Raw genomic sequence first — 24,068 nt, 5'->3', positions numbered from 1 at the left:
TGCTAACAAACAACTTTATGTTTCACTGTTTCATCTATAAATTCAGTGCCTGCTGCCTTGAAGAATAAATTGCCTATGTTACATTAAAAATGGTAAGCTGGTAATATTGCAGTAGGGAATGGATGGCAAACTGAAAACAGGGTTCAAAGTAATTAGGCATTTCATCCAAAGGAGGACATACTCAGGACTGCAGCACCCCACCCCCTTAAAATGCAGCATCCATCTAGATGGTGTGGAATATTACTTCCCTGTAAGAGTTCAAGTCTGAAAACTGCATACAACTAGTTTACTACACTCTCACTTGCCTGTGCACCTCAAAGTTACAAAAAAGCTCACAAGCCTACAGTTTAACTACATTCTTTACAATTTGGTACAGCCTGTCACACAGAAGAGTAGAAGTACACTGAACAGTCTATTTAGACTTCAATGCTCCACTGTCAGTACATTATGTATTATACTAACATGCTGTGTGTCTTACAGAACTTCTGTATAGTTCCATGTGTAAAGTGAAAACCTGAGTATCTACCCCATTAGTGCAACCAAACTACTCTAATTAGACCTGTTCCATTCCTGAGCAGCATGATATGAAACTTGTTCGGATATTTCCTCCTGCATTTCTTTGCATGCACAATTTGTTCCATTCAAAATGTGGTTTGAATTAAATGGTTATGATTGAATGCATGGGTCACATTCAACTTCTCAGAGTTGAGAACATAAGAATAGTTCTTCTTTTCAAAACATACAAAAGCAGGCACTTTGCGGAAATATCATCATATTTAGGAATGTTGACAAACTGCTTACATGCAGCATCGGGTCCAGTTTCTACAATAGCTACCAGATTTCCTGCATTTTAAGAGGGCACTTTAACCCATGAAATGCTGAAATACCTTTTCAAAAGGTATAACTGGCTCCTTGTGCATCATAGATTATTATTTTTTATTTATTTATTTTACATTTGTTGACTGGGTTAGTCCGGCTGAGCTGATAACCCTTTTCAGTGCAGACCCGGGGAGAAAAGCTTCACAATATTACATTAAAGATTTAAAAAGTAATACAAAACGACTAAGGCAGAACTTAAGTCAAAAATATACAATGTAAACAGAAAATTTCTAATTTGATCTAAGTACAGTCAAGAAATATGTAAGAAAGAACCAAAGCAACTCACTGAAACTTGTAAAAATGCTGGTATTGTCAACAATAAAGGATGGTGCAGGAAAAAAAGTAATCCACTGCATATAAGGTTAACACCTTATTTAGAAGTTCGTTGGTCAGCGTAAAGTCAACGAAAATACACTCGTGTGAAACTTCTAAGTAAGCAAAAAAGTTTTAATGAACAGAACAAATAGCGTGAAACGCTACAAGCGTTTTTCGTTCTGTATGTAACAGAACTTCTTCAGACAACAGCCAGTACAAATTCAAACAGTCATTAAATAAACTTTTCAAATTTAATGCAAGCACTTAATTAGCTAATTAATAGCATTTCAGCCTCCATTTAAAGAGGCAATGCACGCTATTAAGCATCACTGCAACAAAACCAAAATACTAAATCTACCTAACATACAAAAACTCATTTTACCAAAACCACATAATGTTGTGTAATGTTAAAAATATTTATGAAAAGTATACATATATATAATATATAAAAATGTTAAAACTTATAAATTAAAAACATAATAACTAAGTACAACCCTTATTAAAGGCTTTTCTTATGTATACTAACTTAGTTAATCTAAGCAATGAATTATTTAAAAATATATAATAGTAATACATAACTCCATTACTTATTACTTTAATCATGTTAAAAACATCCAAAAGACTTATATATTAGTTAAAAACTAAAGTCTACCTCATAAGATTTTTAATCCTCAAAATACAAGAAATTGAACACGAGTCATTAAGTCCTGGTGCCTTACATGCTGCTAAACGAAGTTGCCAAGCTAGTTCTTTTTTCTCTAGTTCTAATTTTAAGAGGTTATCATTTATTAAGCTGTGGCTTACTAGTTGTTTATTGATTTGACTAATACCCATAAAACTAATTGAATGGTCAGGGTGACTAGCACAGTGTCTAGCCAAAGCATTCTCATTTCTACCTTTACTAATTGCATATAGATGCTCGTAAATTCTATCACGTAGACGCCTATCCGTCTTACCCACATAGAATGATGGGCATTGACTACACTGTGCCAAGTAAACCACTGCCGTAGTGTTGCAGGTATATGATTCCTTTACTTGAAAGGTTACTGACCCAATAGTAAATACATCTGATGTCTCAATATACCTGCAATATTTGCATGCTCCACACTTCTTAGTTCCCCCCTTAGTATTGGTACTAATAAGTTTAGTTTCAAGAATCTTTTTCATGTTAGTACCTCTTCTGTATGTGATTGCAGGATTAAAATTTAGAATCTGAGAAACATCCTTATCTGTAGATAAATAGGACCAATATTTCCTCACAATTTTCCCTATCTCAAATGCCTCTAGGCAAAATGTGAAAGTAAACGCAATTGTAAAATTCTCATTATGCCCAGTACCATACACAAGGCCCTGGTCTGTATTCCCAGTAATAGTCAAATGTGCGTTGTCATTACCTATTTCTGAATCAATAATTCTGTTAGGGCTATCGGTTCTGTTATCGCCCATCAGAATTGGTTTATAAGTACCTGTTTCTCTCTTTTTAATAACTTCTTGAAAAATGTTATTCAAAAAGGATACAGGGTATCCTCTTTTTAGAAACATATGATATAACAGGTCACATTCCTCTTCAAATTCCTTCCTTGAATAAGGAAACCATCCTCGCTGCCCTCACTAGTTGACCTTTTACCACAGCTTTTTTCTGGTACAGAGGGTGCATGCTGGTGAAATGGAGGAAACTGTTGGAATATGTTGCTTTTCTAAAGATTTTTGCTGTATAAGAACCATTGTTTTTACTTAATTCAACGTCCAGGAAATTGATGGTAGTTTCCTGGAAGTTTTGGGTAAATGTTAAAAAGGTTGTAGTAGAATTAAAAAAATTCACTAGTTGGTTTGCTTCTTCCTTATTACCCGTAAATACAATGAAAATGTCATCCAAAAATCTTTTGTAGCTTACGAACTGGTTGGCCCAAGGGCTGTTAAAAATGTAATTATTCTCCCAATGGGCCATAACCAAGTTTGCAAAGCTTGACCCTATAGGGGAACCCATCGCTACTCCTATTTTTTGAATAAAAAGTTTGTTTTCAAATAACACAAAATTATTTTTTAGAATAATATCAAGAAGTTGTTCAACTAAGTTACACTCATTATTATTTGCTCCTTTGAGTCTAATAAAGTCAGTCACCTGTTCAATTCCCAAGTTGTGTGGGATACAGGAGTACATGTCTGTCACATCCACAGTTACAAAGTTAGCCATGTCATCATATGTTATGGACTGCATGCACTGCAGGAAGGACCAGGAATCCTTCAATATTTGATGTTCCATACTCACATATTTTTTCAGGATAGTATCCACTAGTTTGGCACACGGGTAGGTTATTGACTGTCTCAGTCTGTTCTGTTACATACAGAACGAAAAACGCTTGTAGCGTTTCACGCTATTTGTTCTGTTCATTAAAACTTTTTTGCTTACTTAGAAGTTTCACACGAGTGTATTTTCGTTGACTTTACGCTGACCAACGAACTTCTAAATAAGGTGTTAACCTTATATGCAGTGGATTACTTTTTTTCCTGCACCATCCTTTATTGTTGACAATACCAGCGTTTTTACAAGTTACAGTCAAGAAATATGGTCGGTGAGTAGGTTTTCATTACATGTATGATATACAAACTATGAAAAAAGAGGAAAAGTTGTAGATAATTCAAGAAGGTTAAAGGTAGTGAACATGTTAGGGTATTTTAAGAGGAAATTAAGTCAATATAACATTTAAGGGGAGGTAGATAGATGGTTCTAAAAGTGGCTGGGCCAGCAGGAAGCTAGCAGGGTAGTGTATGTAAGAGAGGATGCCAGTTTAAGGGGGGAGGGGTGAGAACAGTGACCTATCCAGTGGCCTTTTAGGTAGCCGTTGGCAGTTGATTTGAATATATTTGGTTGTTTAATGGATTGAATTTCTAATGGAAGTTTGTTCCGGGAGATAGAGATAGCTATAGAGGTTTTGACCAATTTTTCTCTTAGGTTTATAGATGTGTAAAAGGCTTTGGTCCAAGCTTCGGAGAGACCTAGAGGGGATATATGAAGAGATAAGAGGAGTCAAGATAGGGCAGAAAGATGGTTGGTTTAGGATAGAGTGCCTTATCTGAAACTGGAAGAGGAGAAGCAAGTGGGGTAGTTCCAGCCAGTTTGTGTGTGTTAAAGAGAGACAGTGATGAGATCTATAACTTTGATTAGCCGCAAATCTGGCCACTTTGTTATGGGTATTTTCTAGTTTAATTAGGAGGGTGGTTTGGAGGTTAGAGAGGATCTGAGAGCTGTATAATAGGCTAGGTAGGAGACAGACTTGAGACAAGGTAAGTTTAGCCTTATTGGACACGAACGTTTTATTTCTATATAAGAGGCCTAGTTTTTGATGTTTTTTTAATACAGCAGTTGACATGAAGATGGAATTTCAGTTGTTCGTCTGTTGTAACTCCTAGTAGTTTTGTGTGGGGTTCAACTAAGATGGAAGCACTATCTAAAGACTGGATGGTAAAGGTGGACTTGAGGTTATGCAGGCTTTTGGGGAAGAAAAGTAATAGTTTAGTCTTTTTAGCATTTAGAATTAGCTGGTTATGGGAAAGCCAGGTCTCGACAGAGTGGAAGGATTTCTGAGTCATGGAGTGCAAGTCAGATGGGGTATCAGCAATAGTGATGACAGTAGAATCATCAGCATATTGGACGAGAGTAGACAGAGGGCAGGAGGTATAGAGTAAATTAGTAAAGATATTAGAGTAGTAGTCCTAGAATGGATCCTTGGGGGACACCCATTTTGAAAGAGAGTGGGGGGAGAGGGCTGAGAGTCATTTTACTGACTGTAGCCGGTCAGGGAGTTAACTGGAAAACAAGGCAGTAGTAGGGGAGGAAGAGTTGAGGTTAGAGAGTTAATTCAGAAGGGTTTACTATTGTTTCTTTGAATGGAAAAACATTTTCCATTCGGAAAAACGAGTAATAATACCCAAGTAAAAAAAAAACGAACGGTGACAGTGTCGGACAAAATGCTGGATGCATTTGATTCGACATTGTTGTCGAAACCACCACTTGATAGCCATATAGGAGCTGATGTAAGTCAGACTCCTATATGACAAATCAAGTTTTTGCAGGGAGGCAAGCCCCCCTGCACCCCCACACCACCCTTATTTATATATTCTAAGTCCGAGATAGCACTACAGTGGGGATGTGGATGAATTTCCATTCCCCACTGTACTGCGATCTTCGTGCAGATAGTCGACTTACACTTATGCGAATGCAGTAATGCATTCGCATAAGTGTAGTCGACTATCTGGTTCACAAATGTTTGTGCGCTCAACATTCTGATTTTCGGCACATTGCAGCCGACAGAATGTCATTCGCACAAACGTATGTAAACCGTTCAGAAGTAAGGGGTGAGACACAGTGTCGAATGCTTTAGAGAGATCTAGGAATAAGCATGACACCAGTTTACTGTTGTCTCTAGCCTGAGAGATTGTATTAATGGAGGATAGTAGGGCAGTAGTTGTGCTATGCTTAGGGTGAAAGCCATGTTGTGTAGGAGTAAGCAGATTTTCTTGAAGTAGGTATTCCATGATTTGTGTATGTTGCATTTTTCAAGTATTTTTGAGAGAGGTGAGAGAATGGCAGTAGGTTTGAATTTGGCGATTTCAATGGAGTTACATACTTTGTGAATTGATAGGTATAACATTTTATCCAGATAGAGGGAAACTTGGATTCTGTGATAGACCAGTTAAGTAGTACAGAGACTGGAATGCCAGAGAGTCTGCGACTAATTGAAGAAAGTGTGGGGGGGGGGGTCGATTGTCTGCAGATACAGAGCATGATTTTAGTTTGCGAAGTAAAGATTTATTATAGCTAGTAAGTATTGGCTTAAAGGAGGAGGAGTTAGTAGAGTTTTGGCTAAAGGGGGGGGGCGGGGAGTATTAGTCTTAGAATTGAGGTAGATAGGAGTTAACACCTTACAGATGGATTCTATGAAGTAGGAGTTGAAGTACAATGCAGTTTTGAGGGGTGTATTTGTAGGGCAGGGATTAGGAGATGAGAGGTTGCTGGGATGGAGTATTTGATTTATAGCATGCCAGAATTTCTTAGGATTAGTTATATGGGAGCTAGGTGGGTTATTACAGAAGTCATTTTTGTTTTTATTAACTTGCTTTTTAGTGAGGTTTCTAAGTTCTTTATATTTTTGCAGGTGAATGGGGAAGTTGATTTGTACCCGAGATTTCCACATTCTATTTCTAGCTTTCATCAGGGAGCGAGTGGCATTAGTTAACCAGGGAGATATGTTGGTTTTGACATGAACTGTGCACAGAGGAGCCAGTGAGTGAAGTATATTTAAGAAAGTAGTGTTGAAGGACTTAACTGCATCATCTAGAGGGAGGTGGAACAGAGAAGTCCAGTTTATCTCAGAGAGGAGACTGTTAAAGGTATTTGGATCAAACTTTGATAAATTGCGACACTCTGTGTATCTCTGAGGCCTTGTGGAATGAGTAGTAAATCTAAGGACTTGTATTATGGAGTAATCACTAAGGGAGTCAGGCAGTGTTGTGGGGTTTATGATATTTATGGTGGTCAGAGACAAGTATCCAGTCAATAAGTGAGCTGGAGTTGTATGTCTTATTAGTGTGGTGGGAGTAGGGATAAGTTGGGTGAAGCCATGCAAGTTGAGTCTTTGAGTGGAGTGAGCTGAGCAGAGGGTCAACCAATTTATGTTGACCTCCCCTAGGATGATGATTTTGTTGTGTATGTTTAGAGTAAGCCAATAATGGATGTGTTCTAGAAGAGAGTAGTTATCGCCAGGGGTATATAAATGGCAACTACAGTGATGATGCATTTTACAGTATAATAGCATATAATTATGAGGTACATACTGACATACAAACATTTACATTTTAAACTGTACAGATGTATCCTACTCCATCTTTTTGAGCATCTTTGACATATCAGCTTATCTCTTTTGAAGTTAAGAAGAACAACTGATGATTTAACTTTAATGTCACTGTGGTAGGGCTTAGTCACCCGGTAATGTGAACATTGACTCTTGATGAATGTCACTATTACATACAAATATTCAAGCACTGGCATTAATGCCCTTCTATCTTGCCAGTATACCAAAACACGTTCCCATAATAAGTGTCCAGGCTTTAATGTAATTTGGTAGTCTGTTCCATGTATCAGCTGCTCTGTCAGAGAACCAGTTAGTACACTTCTCATTCCTATAGAATATTTTACATAGGTTGTCTGATGATTCTGTAGTACATTTTGATAACCCCAAACATTCCCAGAGGTAGTTGTCTCTAAATGCCCTATATACCTGAATAAGATCTCATTTTAAATATCTATGAGAAACACTGTACAAGTTCAGATATTTTAGCCTTTCATAATAACCTAAGTTTTCACATCCATGGATGCCCGTGGAATATTTCCGTTATACTCTTTCCAGTTTATTCATGCTTGTTTTCTTATAGGGTTTCCATATTGTTATTCCATACCCAAGTTTGGGTTTAATGCACCTAATAAACATTCACTTCATCATTTTTGATTTCCTAGACTCTATATGTTTTTCCAACCTATAGTTCTATAACTATCATTAACCTAATTGGTTTATATGATTAGACAAATTCATAAAATGATCTACCCCTATACCCAGGTCCTTAAATGAGTCTACAGTTTCAATCACTGTGTGCTGTTTATTGAAGTGACACTGTGACCCCCATGTGCAGAAAGAATCTTCCAGTCTGGTACGTGGTTAAATAGGAAATGTTTGTACTCGTGCTGTATGCAAAGATTTTTAGCTCTTACTGTTTAGATTAACTTTCGATTATTAAAAGTTTAAAAAAATGAAAAAAAAGTGTGACATATAATTCTTTTAAGGGAAACACTAAGCTGTCATACACTGATATTATAAAAATCAACAAGCGGTTCCATAAAAGTTTGGAACACATTTATACCTATCAGATTAAGCTATTTACAGCTAATAAAAAAGTTCACTGAAGGTGGTTGTCTACATACTGTACATGTGCAATTCGGCAGTTCCTACTACTACAGACGATCGGGGAGTTTTGGCGCCCGTATCTATGAACGCTATGCAAGCAGAACCAGGTATGCAACCTTCTTTTACTGCTTTTAGCAGTTTGGAGACTTCCATTACCACTGACAAGTTTATTAATGATGTGCGTCCCACTTACGCTTCGGCAGTAATGCCTTCAACTTCAAATGTATCTGTAGTTAATAATACTCAAGGGCAAGAACTAAACAAGGAAACAAGTGTTTTTTTAGACAAGACAAAGAAGAGGGACTACTCTTTGAGAACAGCCCTGCCGTACAGAGCTCGGTCGATGAGCTTTACACACAACGGCAAGACATTCAAGAGCCAGCACATGGATGTGATAGCTCATCAATCCAAAAAGAGACGCATGTAGTCTCAGACTTAGTTATAAATATTTCTTCTTTTGTGTTAAATAGTGAACAGCTTAGTGTTCTTAATAAAGGTTTATCTTTTATTCCTGCAAGGAGGGCCGACCCAGCAGAAATGTTGAAGGACTTAAGACTACTTGGCAGAAGTCTTTCCCTAAAGTGTTTGTTTCCTACAGATACTACTGCAGGTAATAAAGGACATAATATTTACAGAAAACCTAGTACCTTTGTTCCAGCTTTACCAACAGGTATTCAATGATTCATAGATGTATATGAAATTGCTTTTAGAGAATTAAACAACTCAACTGATACTAGTATGTCATTTTATAACTTGACAGTAGATGAACACAGAGCCCTGCAAGAATTAAAATATATACATTCACTAGTTACTAAGCAGGCAGATAAAGGAGGTGGTATAGTGTTAATGGACAAGGATTTATATGTCACACAAATGGAGAAACTTTTACTTGGTACGCATACATATCAATGCATTTCCAAGCCTACTGTTAACGCTATTATAGATAAAGTTTATTTTTTAATTTTTGATTTACTAATCACAAATTTAATAGATGATTCAATTTTTAAGTATTTTAATGTGTATAAACCTCTTGTTCCCAGGGTATATGGCTTACCAAAAATACACAAAAATTTGTTATCTCCACCCGTGCATCCTATTGTTTCAGGCACTGGGTGGTGTACTGAACCTCTCTCTATTTATGTAGAGGAATGTTTACATGGTTTGTTGGCAAACTGCCATACAATATTGACGGATACAAAGATGTTTTTACAAAGGCTTTATGATAGAATGGAAAGTGTTGATGTTAATGAGAATTTTGTCCTTGTTACATTAGACATTGAAACCTTAGTCACTAGTATACCTAACACCTGGGTTGTTGACAACGTTAGGGATTTTCTTTCTGAGAATAAGTGTTTCACCAACACTAAGATACAGTTGATTTGTAGTCTCTTAGAGATTATCCTAGAGAACAACATTGTTATGTTCCAGGAGCAATTCTTTTTGCAGAAAGTTGGCATGGCCATGGGCACTGCATGTGCAAATAGCTATGCCAACTTGGCTTTGGTCAGCTGGGAAGAGCAAAATGTGTTGCCAAATAATAATCCATTCGTTGGACAAATACTTTGGTACGTCCTCTTTGTGGATGACTTGTTTATGCTGTGGAGAGGCTCTGGTACTTATTTGGCACAGTTTTTGGAATATTTGCATTCAACTACTGATTTTTTAAGGTTCACTTACCATAGTTCCAACACTGACATCAGTTTCCTTGATGCGCAGGTTAGTAAAGTTTTAAAATAGTCTTTGCAGTAATATTTATTTTAAACCCACTAGAAAAAAATACTCTTTTGTACAAATCTAGTATGCACCCTAGGCACGTTCCTAGGAACGTGCTCAAGGGTCAGGTTTTTAGAACACTGCGACTGCATAGCAGAGATGAAGATGCAGTAGTTGCCCTATATAATTTAAAAACAGAATTTTTACATAGGGGATACTCGCTTGCAGACATTGAACAGACTATCTCTAATGCCTGGAAGCTGAGAAGCACTAGATGTAAACCTTATTTTAATGCTGGTGATGCTGTTGACAATACAAGATATACTAACAGAACTAGTAATGATTTTAGAGTGGTGTTTCAGTTTTCCAGTAACATCAATCAATACTTAGATGCAGTCAAAAAGCATTGGTATTTGCTACAAGAAGTGCCTGGACTGGTAGACAAGGTCGGACATTCTCCTTTTGTTAGTTTTAGAAATAATAAATCCCTTAAACAACATCTATGTCATGGTGAATTATCTAGAACTATTATTAGATCTAATCGGCATGGTACTTTTCCATGCAGGAATTGCAGTGCTTGTCAATTTATATATAGCAAAAATAAATATGTACATCCTACTAGGAAATTTTCTTTGTACACTAATCAATACACTGATTGCAGATCTACAGATGTGGTCTATTATTGTTTTTGTGTACAATGTCCTGCTTTTTATGTAGGAAAAACAAATAGAAAGCTTAAAGATCGTATTTTAGACCACCTAAGAGATATTAGTAATAATAAACCATCAAATGCTCTAGCCAATCATGTTATGTCCAGTAGCCGTTCTCATTCCTTTAAGTTCTTTGTTCTACAACATATTCATAGAAACCCTAGAGGTGGTGACATTGAGAATATCACTGAGGGACATGAACAGAAGTGGATTTTGAAACGTAATGCTGAAAAGTATCCTGGTTTGAATGCTACTACTTCCTTGGTCCCTTTTTTAAAGGCTAGACATCTCAAGCATTAAGATTAGCTAAGTTCTTTCAAAATTAGTCTAATGTATTTAACTAGCTTTTAGTTTCCAAGTATTCTATTTAACTTTTTCCTGTCTAGTATTTTTCCATGTTTTATAATGATTTTATAAGTTTTTTAAGTGCTTTCTCATGTATAGTATTTGATTCATTCTTGTACAATGTTTTTAAGCAATGCTTTTTTTAGTTTGAGCATGAGGCTTAATTGTTTTTCACTGCTACTTAATCAGTGTGATTTTTATTGATTAATTGGCATTTTAGAATCTCTATTTAAACCTGTGCATTTTTTACTGTGGTGTCTGATGAAGCAACTTCGGTTGTGAGCGCGCTTACCACTTTGTACTTTGCTGTGATTAAACGTTTTGCTGTGTGTTATCTTGGTACATTTTTTACTTTATTTTTTACTTTTTACCTCTGATTGCATGCCATATTTACCATTTGAAGAATCTCAGCATACATGAACATAGAGTCAGAAGTGGCTTTGCAATGAAACATTTCCAGACCTAGATTTCAGAGAGGCATCATAAAAGCGATACCATTTACTGTAATCATTCAAATGTCACTGCAAGTAAAACTGTGTTAAATATAAAATGTTATGTTGTTGTTTTTCTTTCGGCTTTTCCTGGTTAGGGGTCGCCACAGCGGAACTCCGGTCCGCTAATGATTGGCAGTCGATTTTTATGGTGCCAAGGTGCCAGCCCGATGCGCAACCTTCAATGAAGGCATGCCCATTCACGCATGTCTTTTGAATGCCACTCGACCGCGGAGAGGACATGCAGACTCCACACAGAAGGTGCTCCAGCCAAGAATTGAACGGGAGAACCTCTTACTGTGAGGCGACAATGCTACTGCTGCACCACCGCGGCTTTTTGTGTTAAATGTAAAATAATTTTAAAAATATTAATAGCTTGTCTCCCTCCCTACCTCAAGTTGTCCACTTGTGATCCTCGAAAAAGTCCAAACATCTTTTGGTTCTGGAATTCAAATTCCACGCACACAGTTGGACCTGTTGCGCCTGTGCGACTAGACAGAACCCCCTTAGCAAAAAAATTATTTTTTTTGTAAATTAAAATAAAATTAATCTTCTGGAGGTGCACCACAATTGATTTTATTTTTTCCAGACAATACTCTGTTTGGAAAAGGCAGTCTCTGTTTTCCAAGCAGTGTATCTTATTTCTGGACAGTTCGGAATAGCCGCTATTTTGAAGCAGGTGCTTTACGAGTGCACGGGGTTGTGGATTTCTCTGGTGGAGACTGGAGGAACCAACACCTGTGGTTAAGGATGGGATGGGGGAGGGCTCCTGGTGGCACTGGTTTAAGAAAAGTAACAGAGACTTAAAGTAATATATTACGGTTACTTTGTTACTATTTTGAAACAATGCGTTATATTACTAGTTACTAGAAACTGTAATATATTACAGTAATGGGTTACTTTTGTAATGTGTTACTGCCATCACTGACCATGTGCATCCTAGAGATTTCTGCAGTGAACCAAGCAGTTAGCTCAGTCTTTGGAAGAAAATGATTATGGGTATAAAGACGGGCTGGATTACTCAGTGTGTTGACCTCATGAAAGGGTGCAACTGGTTGGTTAAATGCAGTAGAACTGTGACTGCCTCTAGACTGGAGTAATGCCTTTTTATCTCAGCCATTGTGTTTCTACTTGTGTTCAATCCTTCACCCCCTGCCTTCTGAAAACATGGAGATTCGTGTCAAACCATGACTCGTGGGACAGTGTGAACAGGACGTGCATGAGGTGGATCAACCAAATCCAAGTTAGAACAAGTTAGATTACTAGGTAGATAGTAAATGAGGAAGAACCCACATCTTGTTCCAGTCCCAAACATACAGAAAGGTTAGTGGCTGCAAATTTTTAACTTGTTCAGGTGCAGAGGAGAACAGCAACATATCGACCCCCCCCCCCCCCCCCAGCTGTTATGTGGCTGCCAAATAAAGATGGAATTTAGTGATAGTAGGCATACTAGTTACAATGACAGGTATTCCTGCTGCGGGTCTTTATAAATTACGTGCAGGCACAATGATTGGGTAGTTCAGTACTGTAGCTTTGTAGCTAGCAGCCATTAAACTATTCCTTACTTTATAAGGAATTGATTCCAGGTAGTAAGGCCCATTTTAAAGGAAGTGTTCTAACAGTGATGACAGAGGTTGAGTATTTTTTTTGTGACCTTAGGGAATATTGAGAGAAACTTATTACTTGTTTAGGGGCCAGCGATGGATAGCAGTCAGCATTTGGAAACCTTTGTTTAAACATTTCACACTGCAACCACTTGGCCTTTAAGAAGATCAGACAATAATGTAGGCTTTGTTCAAGATTGTTCGGTGCACTTTCACTTGCAAGAGATGTATATAAAGTGTTCTGGTATTCTATGCACATCTATATGTTGAACATGAATTTCATTAAAAAAAATAAAATGCATTCCATGCTTGCCAGGTAGTATTTATTTGTTCATTATTTATTTGCACCATATTTATTAACTTGTAGACCCAGACAGACTCCAAGGCCATTTTAAAAGGACTCCTAGACATGGATGAATTCATTGAGCTGAACAAGTCATGGTCACATAAGTCATGTTTTTTATTGTCTGTGGAGTTTGCAGTTGCATAAATGTAATATACTCTTGTGAAATGAAAATTTCTGGACAAAAATTGGAGTATTGTACTCAAAAACTACACCATACCACACAGAACCTGGATAGTGAAAAGCTACTGATAAATCTGAATTATAGTGACTTTACTGATTTTGTTAAACCAATAAATATTGTTCTTGTCACTAATTAATGTTCTCCTTTTTACAGATTGGAAGCAGCTGCATTGCTGAAGCTTGAGGAGCTAAGCTACCAGCAGTTGTTAGCAGTATTAGAGACTATGGAAGAAATGGAATGTAGGAATCCGCAGCTAATACGGAAGTATAGAATTTTTCTCCTTTTTGTTAGCATACAATTTTAAAGTATCTTATAGTATTTCTGTACAAGTCTAACTTCAGTTGTTTTCACCATAATTAACATAGTGCATCTGGAAAAAAGCACAGCGTGTTACAATGCAGTAACTGTGGCACAGATATGAGGAAAGGAACATTGTGGCAGGGTCTAATTTCAGCAGTTATACTGTACACACTATGGCTTACATGTGTGCACAGAAGCTAATGAACGGAAAGGCTGATTTAGCCAAATTAATCTGGCTACAAAGCTGTGTATACTTAAAGTGGATAGTGTTATTCTGCTGACATCTTGATATATAGTTTGGGATAAGGGTAACAGTTGTTTCTGCATAATGAAGCTTTAATAACAAATTGATCACTAATCTTTTCTTGAATATGCATCAGCTTTGTAGATCTTTAAACAGTTGGGTAGTCCTCAGTGTTATATGCCTTAGACATTAAGACTGTTGTTGAGTACCACCTGGCCTCAGCACCCTCGGCTTAGCGCAGGGTAAAAAAAGATAGCCACATATCTAGGTATGCAAAAAAGTTCCTGTTAAGTCTGAGGACTGCAGCTGTGATCCTTAGAACAGGGAAACAGAAACTCCAAACCATGTCTTATTATTGTATTATTTGTTTACTGTGTGGGTTGGCTGGTCCACAGACCTTTTTCTTCCACAACTCCATAGGAGCAGTACAGACCATCAGACAGTACTGCTGCATTCAGTTTAGCATTTGGACAATATATACAGGATGTTCTCTGTATTAACACAGTACAAGAAGCTTATTTGCAATAGTAGTAATATTACAGTATTTACAGCTTTTAAACATTGTTAAGCTGGTGAGAGTTTGCCATTAACCGTTGTCTCTGAAGCATCCACATTCAGATTCCTTAAGCAGGTGTTCTCTTAGTTTATTCCTAAATCTGGTAAGTTCCTGTTCAGCTCTGACTTCAGCAGGCATATGATTCCAGATGGCAAGCCTCAGACATCTGAGTGCTTTTTCTCCTATATTTGATTTGAATGTGGGCCTGATAAGGGAAAGGTTACTGTAGATCAGAGAGCACGTGCTGTATATTTAAGGAGCACATCAAAGACTGAGCATGCACGTATAAATGTTAAGCACATGCCATTCCTAGTGCCATTTTGAGAATGCAGCCAGAGAGTAAGCATGTATGATTACAGCAGTTAGTTTGTATATAAGTTACTTAAGTTAAAGTCAGTAAACTTCTGTCATGATGTATTTGTATAAAATAAAGCTGCTTGAACAGAACTCACGAAAACTCTTCTGTTGTGTCCAAAATAGGAGAGTTACATGGTGTCAGTACTGGGATCGCAGAGAATAAGATTGAGAGCCATGAGGTGCAGAGGTGACAGTGAAGGTAAACTAAGAGAAACAAGCATGAAAAGAGCCAGAAAAGAAACAAAGGTAATGAGAATACGCACAAACTACTTATTTCATAAAAAGGACAAAATGCATTATAAAACAAGCGGGAGGCATAAAAGGCTGATTAAATAAAGGAAATGTTTAAAGTAAAGGTGTTTGATGAATAATTACAGAAAAGTAAAACAAGTATGCTTAAAAAAGCAAAACAAGTATTCTTAAGGCACAACGGGCATGTGTAGAGTAAAATGAGCACAAGAAAAGTACAATGGGCATACAAAGAGATTAAACAAGCAAAATGTATATAATAAGGGCAAAAAGGGGCACATTAAGAGTAAATTAAGCAAGGCGACTGCATGTTTTTTGGCAAAGTGCTGTGTTTTGGCATAAGCATAACTATGGCTTTGTATTGTTTCAAGGGCATAACTAAAGTTATTCAAAGTATCTCAAAGTGTGTAAAAGTGTTTACACTGTGTGCTTATTACTGTGCATGTATTTTGAAGTTATTTGTGTGCAATGTGCAACTATTTCGTGAAGTGCAGTCAAAGTATAGCCATTTCGAAAAGTTTCTTGTGCTGGATGTGTCTATTCGCAAAATGCTGCCATTACAGTGTGTTCCTTGCACTGTAGAGAATTGCCTAGAAAGTTAGCTCCATTTTGGGGAAGTTCCATTGTGCTGTGTACAATTTATTCTCAGAGTGCCATTACTTCGAAATATTATTGATTCTGAGCTTCTCCTAGCCCAGTTCATTCATATCATGCAATTATTTGAAGTGTTTCTTAAAATGATGATAAATTACTTTAACAATACAGTAATCTCAGAAGTATTATGGTGCGCTAGAAACGTATTTGCAAAGTGCAGTTATACAGAGGCTTGCACCATGCAGTTACTTTGATATGCTTCTTATACTGATAAGAGGTGATGTCATGCAATACAGTAATTTCAAGAGTATTATAGTGCCCGAGAGCATTATTTTGCAAAGTTCAGCTATACAGAGGCTCTTTGTGCTGTTGAGCAGAGTTACAAGTACTGGCATAAATTTCGGGTATATGTGTATGTGTTCATGTTTATTTGCAAAACCCTTCATTGGTATGTGTTAATATGGCAGACAAATTTCGAAGGCCCTTACCTCTTTATATTTTTTATAATATTGCAGAGAATTGGAGAATATTTGAGCAAGAGTACAATAACTTTATACAAGTAGCTTATTCAGGTAAAGATGCACGCACCAAGGCATTCTTTTTGCTAAACTTAGCTGGGTCAGAGGCCATAGAAAGAGAGCGTTAATTTGTGTATGCACCAGCAGTGTATGAAGGAGAAGGTGAAAACCATTGCATTGTTGTACAGGCTGAGTCAAGGGAAGACCCCAAATGTTTGAAGCGCAAGTTCAGAGAAATGTGTAACCCGCAGGCAAATATTACATGAGAGATCAGAAACCAGAGTGAACTTTTGCAGCTTATATAACTGATCTGAGAAACAAGGTGCGTTGGTGCGTGTATCTTTTCATTATTTTAACAGATTACTGTTTTTATAATTTAATATATATAAAGCACTTTGTCTATTCAGAATCTTCAGAAATCTTTATCTGTTTAAAAACTAATCTGTAGTGCTTGCTGTCTTAGGCTGTTTTGTCCCACCTCCCTCCCTGTTGGTGTGTTGCTCTTATACTTGGTGGCTTTGCAGTTGCCCGCCCCTACTGTGACACACCTCCCAGTCTAGTGTCATTAGCTCATTCTTCTTAATACAGAGAGAACATTTGATAAGGCCTTCTGTTCCTCCTTTTTACCTTTTCAAAAAGTAAAACAAAACTTTTTTTTTCTTTTTCGCCTGAACCTTCTTGTGTTCTGACTGTCCTTCTCAAACATATTGGAAATATACAGTATATTTCAGAGCATTTGTTATAACTGTATTTGCTATAAGTGATTTAAGTATTTTTTCTGGCTTTTGAATATTTACTGCTTAGCGACTGCATCTTAGCCTGTTTATACAGCTCTGCATTCTATTTAAACTGTTTTTGTGTTGATTAACTGTTTTGCACTCTTAAAGTTATTTGTTGCTTAATTTTACCTGTAGGCTAACACACTCAAGTGTGCTAGCCGCTTAAAAGCATTTATAGCATTTACTGTCTGTTTTTTCCCTTGTCTCTGTAAAAAAAAAAAAAAAAAAAATCTCTTGTTTTCCCACCTTACTGAACTAGAGTAGTCCAGTTTCAGAGTTGCTGATCCCTGGGCTTTGTTTTTAGTTCCTGTTACTGATCCATTGCCTTATTAGGAAGGAGGGAAGTTTCTTTGCTTACCAGTGGGAGTGGGAAGCACTGAGCAGCCTTTTGTCCAAATTGGTGAAGTTTCAGCCAGAAACTAGTAGTCTATTGGTCGCTTTGGGCCAATTCCTAGCTCCTTCGCCCCTGCTATAAAACACGCTAAACACGCGTTTTCCAGCTTGTACCAACTCTGCACAGATCCTCGTGGTGGCCTGCAGAGTGATCCAAGCAGCAGAGAGCTAAAAGAGTGACTTTCTACCAGATATAAGTATTTTTTGTGGCTTTCCCACTGTTATTAAGCTAGCAACTGCATTTCGCCTGTTTTACTGCTACTTTAAGTGATTTCTGCATTTTACACTGTTTATTGCACTTTAAGTTACTAATTGTTGCAAATTGTTTCTGTAGGCTACACACTAAAGTGTGCTAGCCGATTTACAGCATTTATAGCATTTACTGTCTGTTTTTTTTTCCTTATCTCTGTAATAAAACAAAAAAATCTCTTGTTTTCCCACTTTACTGAACTAGAGTAGTCCAGTTTCAGAGTTGCTGATCCCTGGGCTTTGTTTTTAGTTCCTGTTACTGATCCATTGCCTTATTAGGAAGGAGGGAAGTTTCTTTGCTTACCAGTGGGAGTGGGAAGCACTGAACGGCCTTTTTGTCCGATTTGGTGAAGTTTCAGCCAGAAACTAGTAGTCCATTGGTCGTTTTGGGCCAATTCCTAGCTCCCTTCAGCCCCCTGCTATAAAACACGCTAAACTGTACTGCTGATCTAACCAGCATATCCTATAACTGAAAAGTTCATCTCTACTTGATTCCCAAGTAGACTATTCTCTATCTGTAAAGCCTAGCACTTACTCCTACAGTACTTGCACCTTGATAAAGCACTCTTATTATAGATAGTACCCCACCAGCCTAAAACCCACTTCCCCCGGAGTCCTTTGTAAGTTCTTTACTACTTCTAGTATGTCGAGGGATCAGTTGCTAGTGTCCTCTCCAGCTCAACTGGTGAACCTGGGAATATTGAGGCAATGTTACAATTGCCTCATGTACACAGACAATCCTCTCCTTCTCCCACAAAACACAAATACATGCGAGAGATGCAACTATACGGCCAAACTGGAGGCTGAGCTCTCTCAACATAGGACTGGCAAGACCAGACAGGAGGAGAAGGTAACCACACACAATACATACCCAGTCACACATGGTACCATCACAACTTCAAATCATACACATACTCACACAAAGACATACTCGGAGGCTCTGATCAAAAATTTACCAAAACAGCAGAGGCCACCAAAGCAGACACCCAAACATCTACCACCTCACGACCCAACACATGCAACACATAGACCACACAGTCAGAGTGTCAAACAGTCACAGCCCTTAAGGCCAAACAAAATGCCAGACACACTTGTCATTGGTGATTCCATAGTCAGACACACTGACGTCCCGCTCACCAGACTGAGTAAGGAGAAGGTCACAGTAAGCTGCCTGTCGGGTGCTAGAATCCGCCACATAACGCAAGCACTCAGGTCTCTCAACAGCAGGTACAAGTACAACTCAGTCATTGTCCACGCTGGTGTCAACGACCTGAGACGCACCTCCTTGGACTACATGAAAAGGGACGCCGAGGAGCACTCTGATTATGTAGCCCAGGCAGGTATGACCCTGACCTTGAGCAGTATCCTACCTTCACCTAGAATGATGCCACAATACAGTGATAAGATGATCAGCTTTAATAATTGGCTTAAATTCTGGTGTCATTCAAAGGGATCCAATGTCTGTCTGCCTGGGATGACATGCTGGACAAGCCACGCTGCTTCGCAAGGGACGGCTTGCACCGTCACCCTGGGCTTCCGGATATTGGCAAAGGCTCTTGCCACCCCATAGTGCCTTTTTAGGCAAGGCTCAAATTCTAAACCTACCACCCTAGAACACCAAAAGGAAAAAACTAAGGGTAATGCTGCTCAATGCCAGAAGTCTCAATCTCAAGATGCACGCACTCGAGGCCCTTCTCAATATGGAGAACATCGATGTTTGTGCTGTGACAGAAACCTGGTTCAAGGCTCCTGAGAGCACCCCAGCACTAACAGGTTTCACCTCATATCATGCGTCCGCCCCAAAATCCGGACAACACCAAGAAAGGAGGGGGTGTCCATATTCATAAAGGACACCCACACCTCAAGGTTGGTGGCAACGACGATGCATCGGAGACCATCCAGGTGCAATTAACCATAGGCAAGACTGCTCTGCAATTTGTAGCATGTTACAGGCCACCCTCTCAAACTCAGGAACCTCACATGGCCTTCCTGAAAACATTGGAGGGGATAAATGTATCTCCAAACACCATCATACTAGGTGACTTCAACTACCCTAATATAGACTGGGAACACTACTCAAGCCCGAACACTCTAACTCAAAGATTCCTGGAGTTCATAAACTCAAATGCCATGGAACAACTAGTCACCATCCCCACAAGAGGTGAAAACATACTTGATCTCATCATCACGAACATGGGATCAAAATGTTCAACACCGGAAGTATACCCCTCACTGGTGAGATCAGATCATAAACTAATCTCGCTGGAGGTCCTCATCCCGCCCCCACCTGAAACAAAAAAGACCACAGTGAAAAACTTCTCAAAAGCCTTTTTCACACTTCTAAAAACTAGTGTGGTCTCCTTTAATCACTTACAAATGCCTTCTACCAGCACCTACAGGACTGCATGGATCAGGCAATCCCAAACAAAACTAAGACTCTCTGTACCAAAGGCAAGCGTCCAGTCTGGTGGACCCCAGCCATAAACAAGCTCTACAACAAAAGGAGGAAGCTACTACAAGATAGAGCAAAATCCTTGAAAGGTAAGACACCTTTGATCATTATAAGTAAAAAACTAAGAGCTCTCATAAAATCATCAAAGGCAAATTTTGAGAGAAAAATCGCCAAGGACTCTAAAGACAATCATAAGGCCTTCTTTAGCTATGTTAGAAACCTAGGAGGAAACTCCCAGATATGCTCAGAATTAGTTCAAAATGATGTGAAAATTACTGAACCTACACACATTGCTAACATACTGGCTGACAGGTTCAGTGCAAACTTCTCCCCTCCCCCAAAAGGAGAGATATCTATTCCAGAGGATTGTAGCCCCCCAAACATCTCCAACGCCCAGGTGAGAACTGCCCTCACTAAGGCAAAAAACACAGCATCCATGGGACCGGATGGTTTCCCCGGCTGTGTGCTTCATGAACTCAACGAGGAATTAAACCACACACAAGTATACTTGCAAGTGACAAGAGCATGGTTTCTGCAGGCTCCAGAGCAAATGTAGACAGCATGCAGCATGTGGCAAACATAAATAGGCCTAGCAAGCACATGCCACAACCCATGCTGCCTCATCAAGGAAACTACATAGTTTTTCAGCAAGTTCTAAGACCAGGTCAGTTAAAGGAGCATGCTCAGTACAGTACAAGCATGAATCAGCAAAACCCAAGTCCAACTGTATTATTAACTGTCTCAGTTTTGCTGCAAATCACGAGTCTAAAAGTCTGAAGTGCTTAGCGTTTGGTCAGCAATGTCACAAGTGTAAAAAATGGAACCACTTCCAGAAAGTTTGCGAATCAGGTAAACCTCGTACAGTTGTAAAGAAAGGTCACACAAAAAAGCAGGTTGATCAATTACAGATGCAGCAGTCAGCTTTCTGTGTGGATGGTGTATCAGTAGTTGGTGAAAGAGTTGATGCAATGAATTTATTGGCAAAAAGCGAAGTGTTCTGTACTGTCTGGATCAGTGGTAAATCCACAGAGCTTAAAGTAGACACTGGTTCAAAGTGTGATGTTTTATCAGCAGATACATTTACTAGAGTGAGAACTAATGAGCAACTCAGTGTGACCAGTAGTGCGAAACTTGTTGCTAATGGAGGTGAAGAGATTCAAACTGAAGGCTCAGTGATGCTTTCATGTTATTTGGCCAAGAACTGTTACAACTTGTTATTCTATGTAGTCAGAAGACAAGTACAGTTTTCATTGGGTCTCAAAGACAGTTTGAGAATGAATCTGCTTTCTTTTACCAAAGAAGTTCATCACATAAGTGCATCTCGTAGTTCTAATTTTTCTGAAGCCATTTTCTCAGAATATGTTGATGTTTTGGATAATAAGTATGTCAAACTTCCAGTAGTGTCATTCCAGTAAGCAGACCAGCAAAAAGAGTTCTGATAGCTAAGCAGGATAAAGTTGAGGCTCGGATGGATAAAATGATGCAACAAGGTGTAACTTGTCCAGTTACAGAACCAACTGAATGGGTGTCTTCTATGGTAGCAGCTCACAAAAAAGGCTCAGATGAAATCAGAATATGCACTGACCCAAGCGATTTGAACAAAGCATTGAAAAGACCATATCATCCAATGTGCACAATTGAAGAGGTCACAACCCTAATATCAAATGCCACTGTTTTTTCTGCCTTGGATGCAGAGAGTTCATTTTGGCAAGTGATGCTTAATCGCAAATCCTCATTTCTAAATACTTTTGGTACTCCATTTGGCAGTTACAGATTTCTAAGGATGCCTTTTGGAATAAATTCTGCAAATGAAGTCTTTCAGTGTGGAATGGAGCAATTTTTTTTGGGTTATCCTTGTGCTATGATAGTAGATGATTTATTGGTTGGAGATGGTGGTGAAGCAGAGTATGAAACCTAAAGAAAGTTCTGGACAGAGCACATGAAGTGAACTTTGAAAATCAATCCTCTGAAGTGCAAATTAAGACTTCCAGAAGTTACATATGTAGGTCATTTATTTACCAGAACTGGCTTGAGACCAGACCCAACCAAACAAGCAGCTATTCTTGAGATGTCAGCACCAGACAGTGTTCAAGCTGTACAGAATTTCTTAGGCATGGTCAACTATTTAGGCAAGTTTATACCAGACTTCAGTGAGTTGGACAGCACCTTTGAGAGCTAACACACAAAAACGTTGCATGGTCATGGTTAGAACAGCACTAGAAGGCGTTTGAAGACCTCAAGCAGAAAATTGTTACCCCACATTAAGATGCTATGATGTGAGCAAACCAGTTACTCTTTCCTGTGATGCTTCAAAATTTGGTTGAGGCACTGTTATACTTAGAGGGCAGACCAGTAGCCTATGAATCTAGATCTCTTACCCAAACTGAAATGCAATATGCTCAAATTGAGAAAGAACTTTTGGCAATAGTATTTGCATGTTCTAAATTTCATGATTGTATTTATGGTCGAGCTATTCAGATTGAAACTGACTACCAACCTCTAGTTACTATTTTAAAGAAGCCTATGCATTCAGCTCCAGCAAGATTAGAAAGAATGATGCTCAAATTGCAAAAGTACAACTTTAGAATGGTCTATACGAAAGGCAAACTACTCTATCTGGCTGATACCTTATCCAGATTGCTCAGGAATACAACAGAACAGCTTGACGCAGAGACTTTTGACTTTGATGTGATGGCAGTGTGTGATTTTTCTGCAACTAGGCTTGATGTGTTGAGAGATCACACAAAGACTGATCCAGTTTTGCAAAAGCTCAATCACTACCTTAATGTTGGATGGCTGTCAAAGCAATCTAGTGAACCACCAAAAGTGCAAACCTATTTTCCCTACAGAGATGAAATGTTGATGGAAGATGGCATTGTTGTCAAAGGTCCTAAAATTGTTGTTCCTGCTTCCTTACAGCATGACTACATACAGGTTTTGCATCATGGTCACCCAGGTTCCGCATCCACTAAGAGGCGAGCGGAAGAATTAGTATTTTGGCCTTCATTACTAAAAGACTGATAAAGTACCTTCTTCTTGTTCAGTATGCACTAGTACTAGACCGCACTTGTAAAGAGAACCACTTCAGCTACATCCAGTTCATGAACTACCTTGGTCAACAGTAGCCATTGATATCTTTGAGTGGAACAATCAATACTACTTGGTATTGGTAGATTCTTATTCGAATTGGTTTGAAATTGATCTGCTACTTTATCTCACATCTACTACTGTTATTAGTAAGCTGAAACATCATTTCTCAGTCCATGGTAGTCCGCACAAAGTTATTTCTGACAATGGTACTCAATTTACTAGCCAGTTGTTTAAGAAATTTGCAAGAGAATGGGACTTTCTACACATTACCAGCAGTCCTGATTATCCTCAGTCGAATGGCCTAGCTGAGTGTGCTGTGCAGAGTGCAAAACAACTACGTGAAAGCTCAAGACATGACTATTTCGACTTTTTTGAATCTGCTTAACCTTAGAAATGTACCACATGATGATGCTCTCAGATCTCCTGCTCAATGACTTCTTTCCAGGCAAACAAGAATTACCCTACCTATTACTACCAATCTACAAGAGCCTAAAGCCAAGTATAATAAGACCATCAAGGCTCAATTATTTAATAAACATTCTATCCAGAAGTCATTGTACGACAAGTCAAGTAAATTTCTTTCTCCATTAAGGGAAGGAGAAATGGTCAGACTTAAAACAGAAAAAGGTTTTGACCGCATAGGTCAAGTTATTGGCAAATGTCCTGAACCAAGATACTACCTTATAGACTCAGAAGGTACGCAGTACAGGCGAAACTGTAAACATCTGTTACGTGTACCAGAAT

General features: G+C 38.4%; 1 protein-coding gene across 1 annotated transcript in view; it reads left to right on the top strand.

Annotated features, from left to right (window-relative positions):
* Positions 1-24,068, top strand: part of FASTKD1 (FAST kinase domains 1) — an 881,671-nt gene that overhangs the window by 363,656 nt on the left and 493,947 nt on the right. The window contains exon 5 of the mRNA XM_044075492.1: positions 13,697-13,807. Coding sequence (XP_043931427.1) covers positions 13,697-13,807 — 111 coding nt within the window. The remainder of the gene's footprint in view (positions 1-13,696; positions 13,808-24,068) is intronic.

Source organism: Protopterus annectens, chromosome 6.part1, assembly GCF_019279795.1.
Source record: "Protopterus annectens isolate FY-2018-M chromosome 6.part1, PAN1.0, whole genome shotgun sequence".
Taxonomy (NCBI): domain Eukaryota; kingdom Metazoa; phylum Chordata; order Ceratodontiformes; family Protopteridae; genus Protopterus; species Protopterus annectens.
The sequence above is the reverse complement of the archived record's forward strand: the minus strand, read 5'-3'. Positions and strand labels throughout refer to the sequence as shown.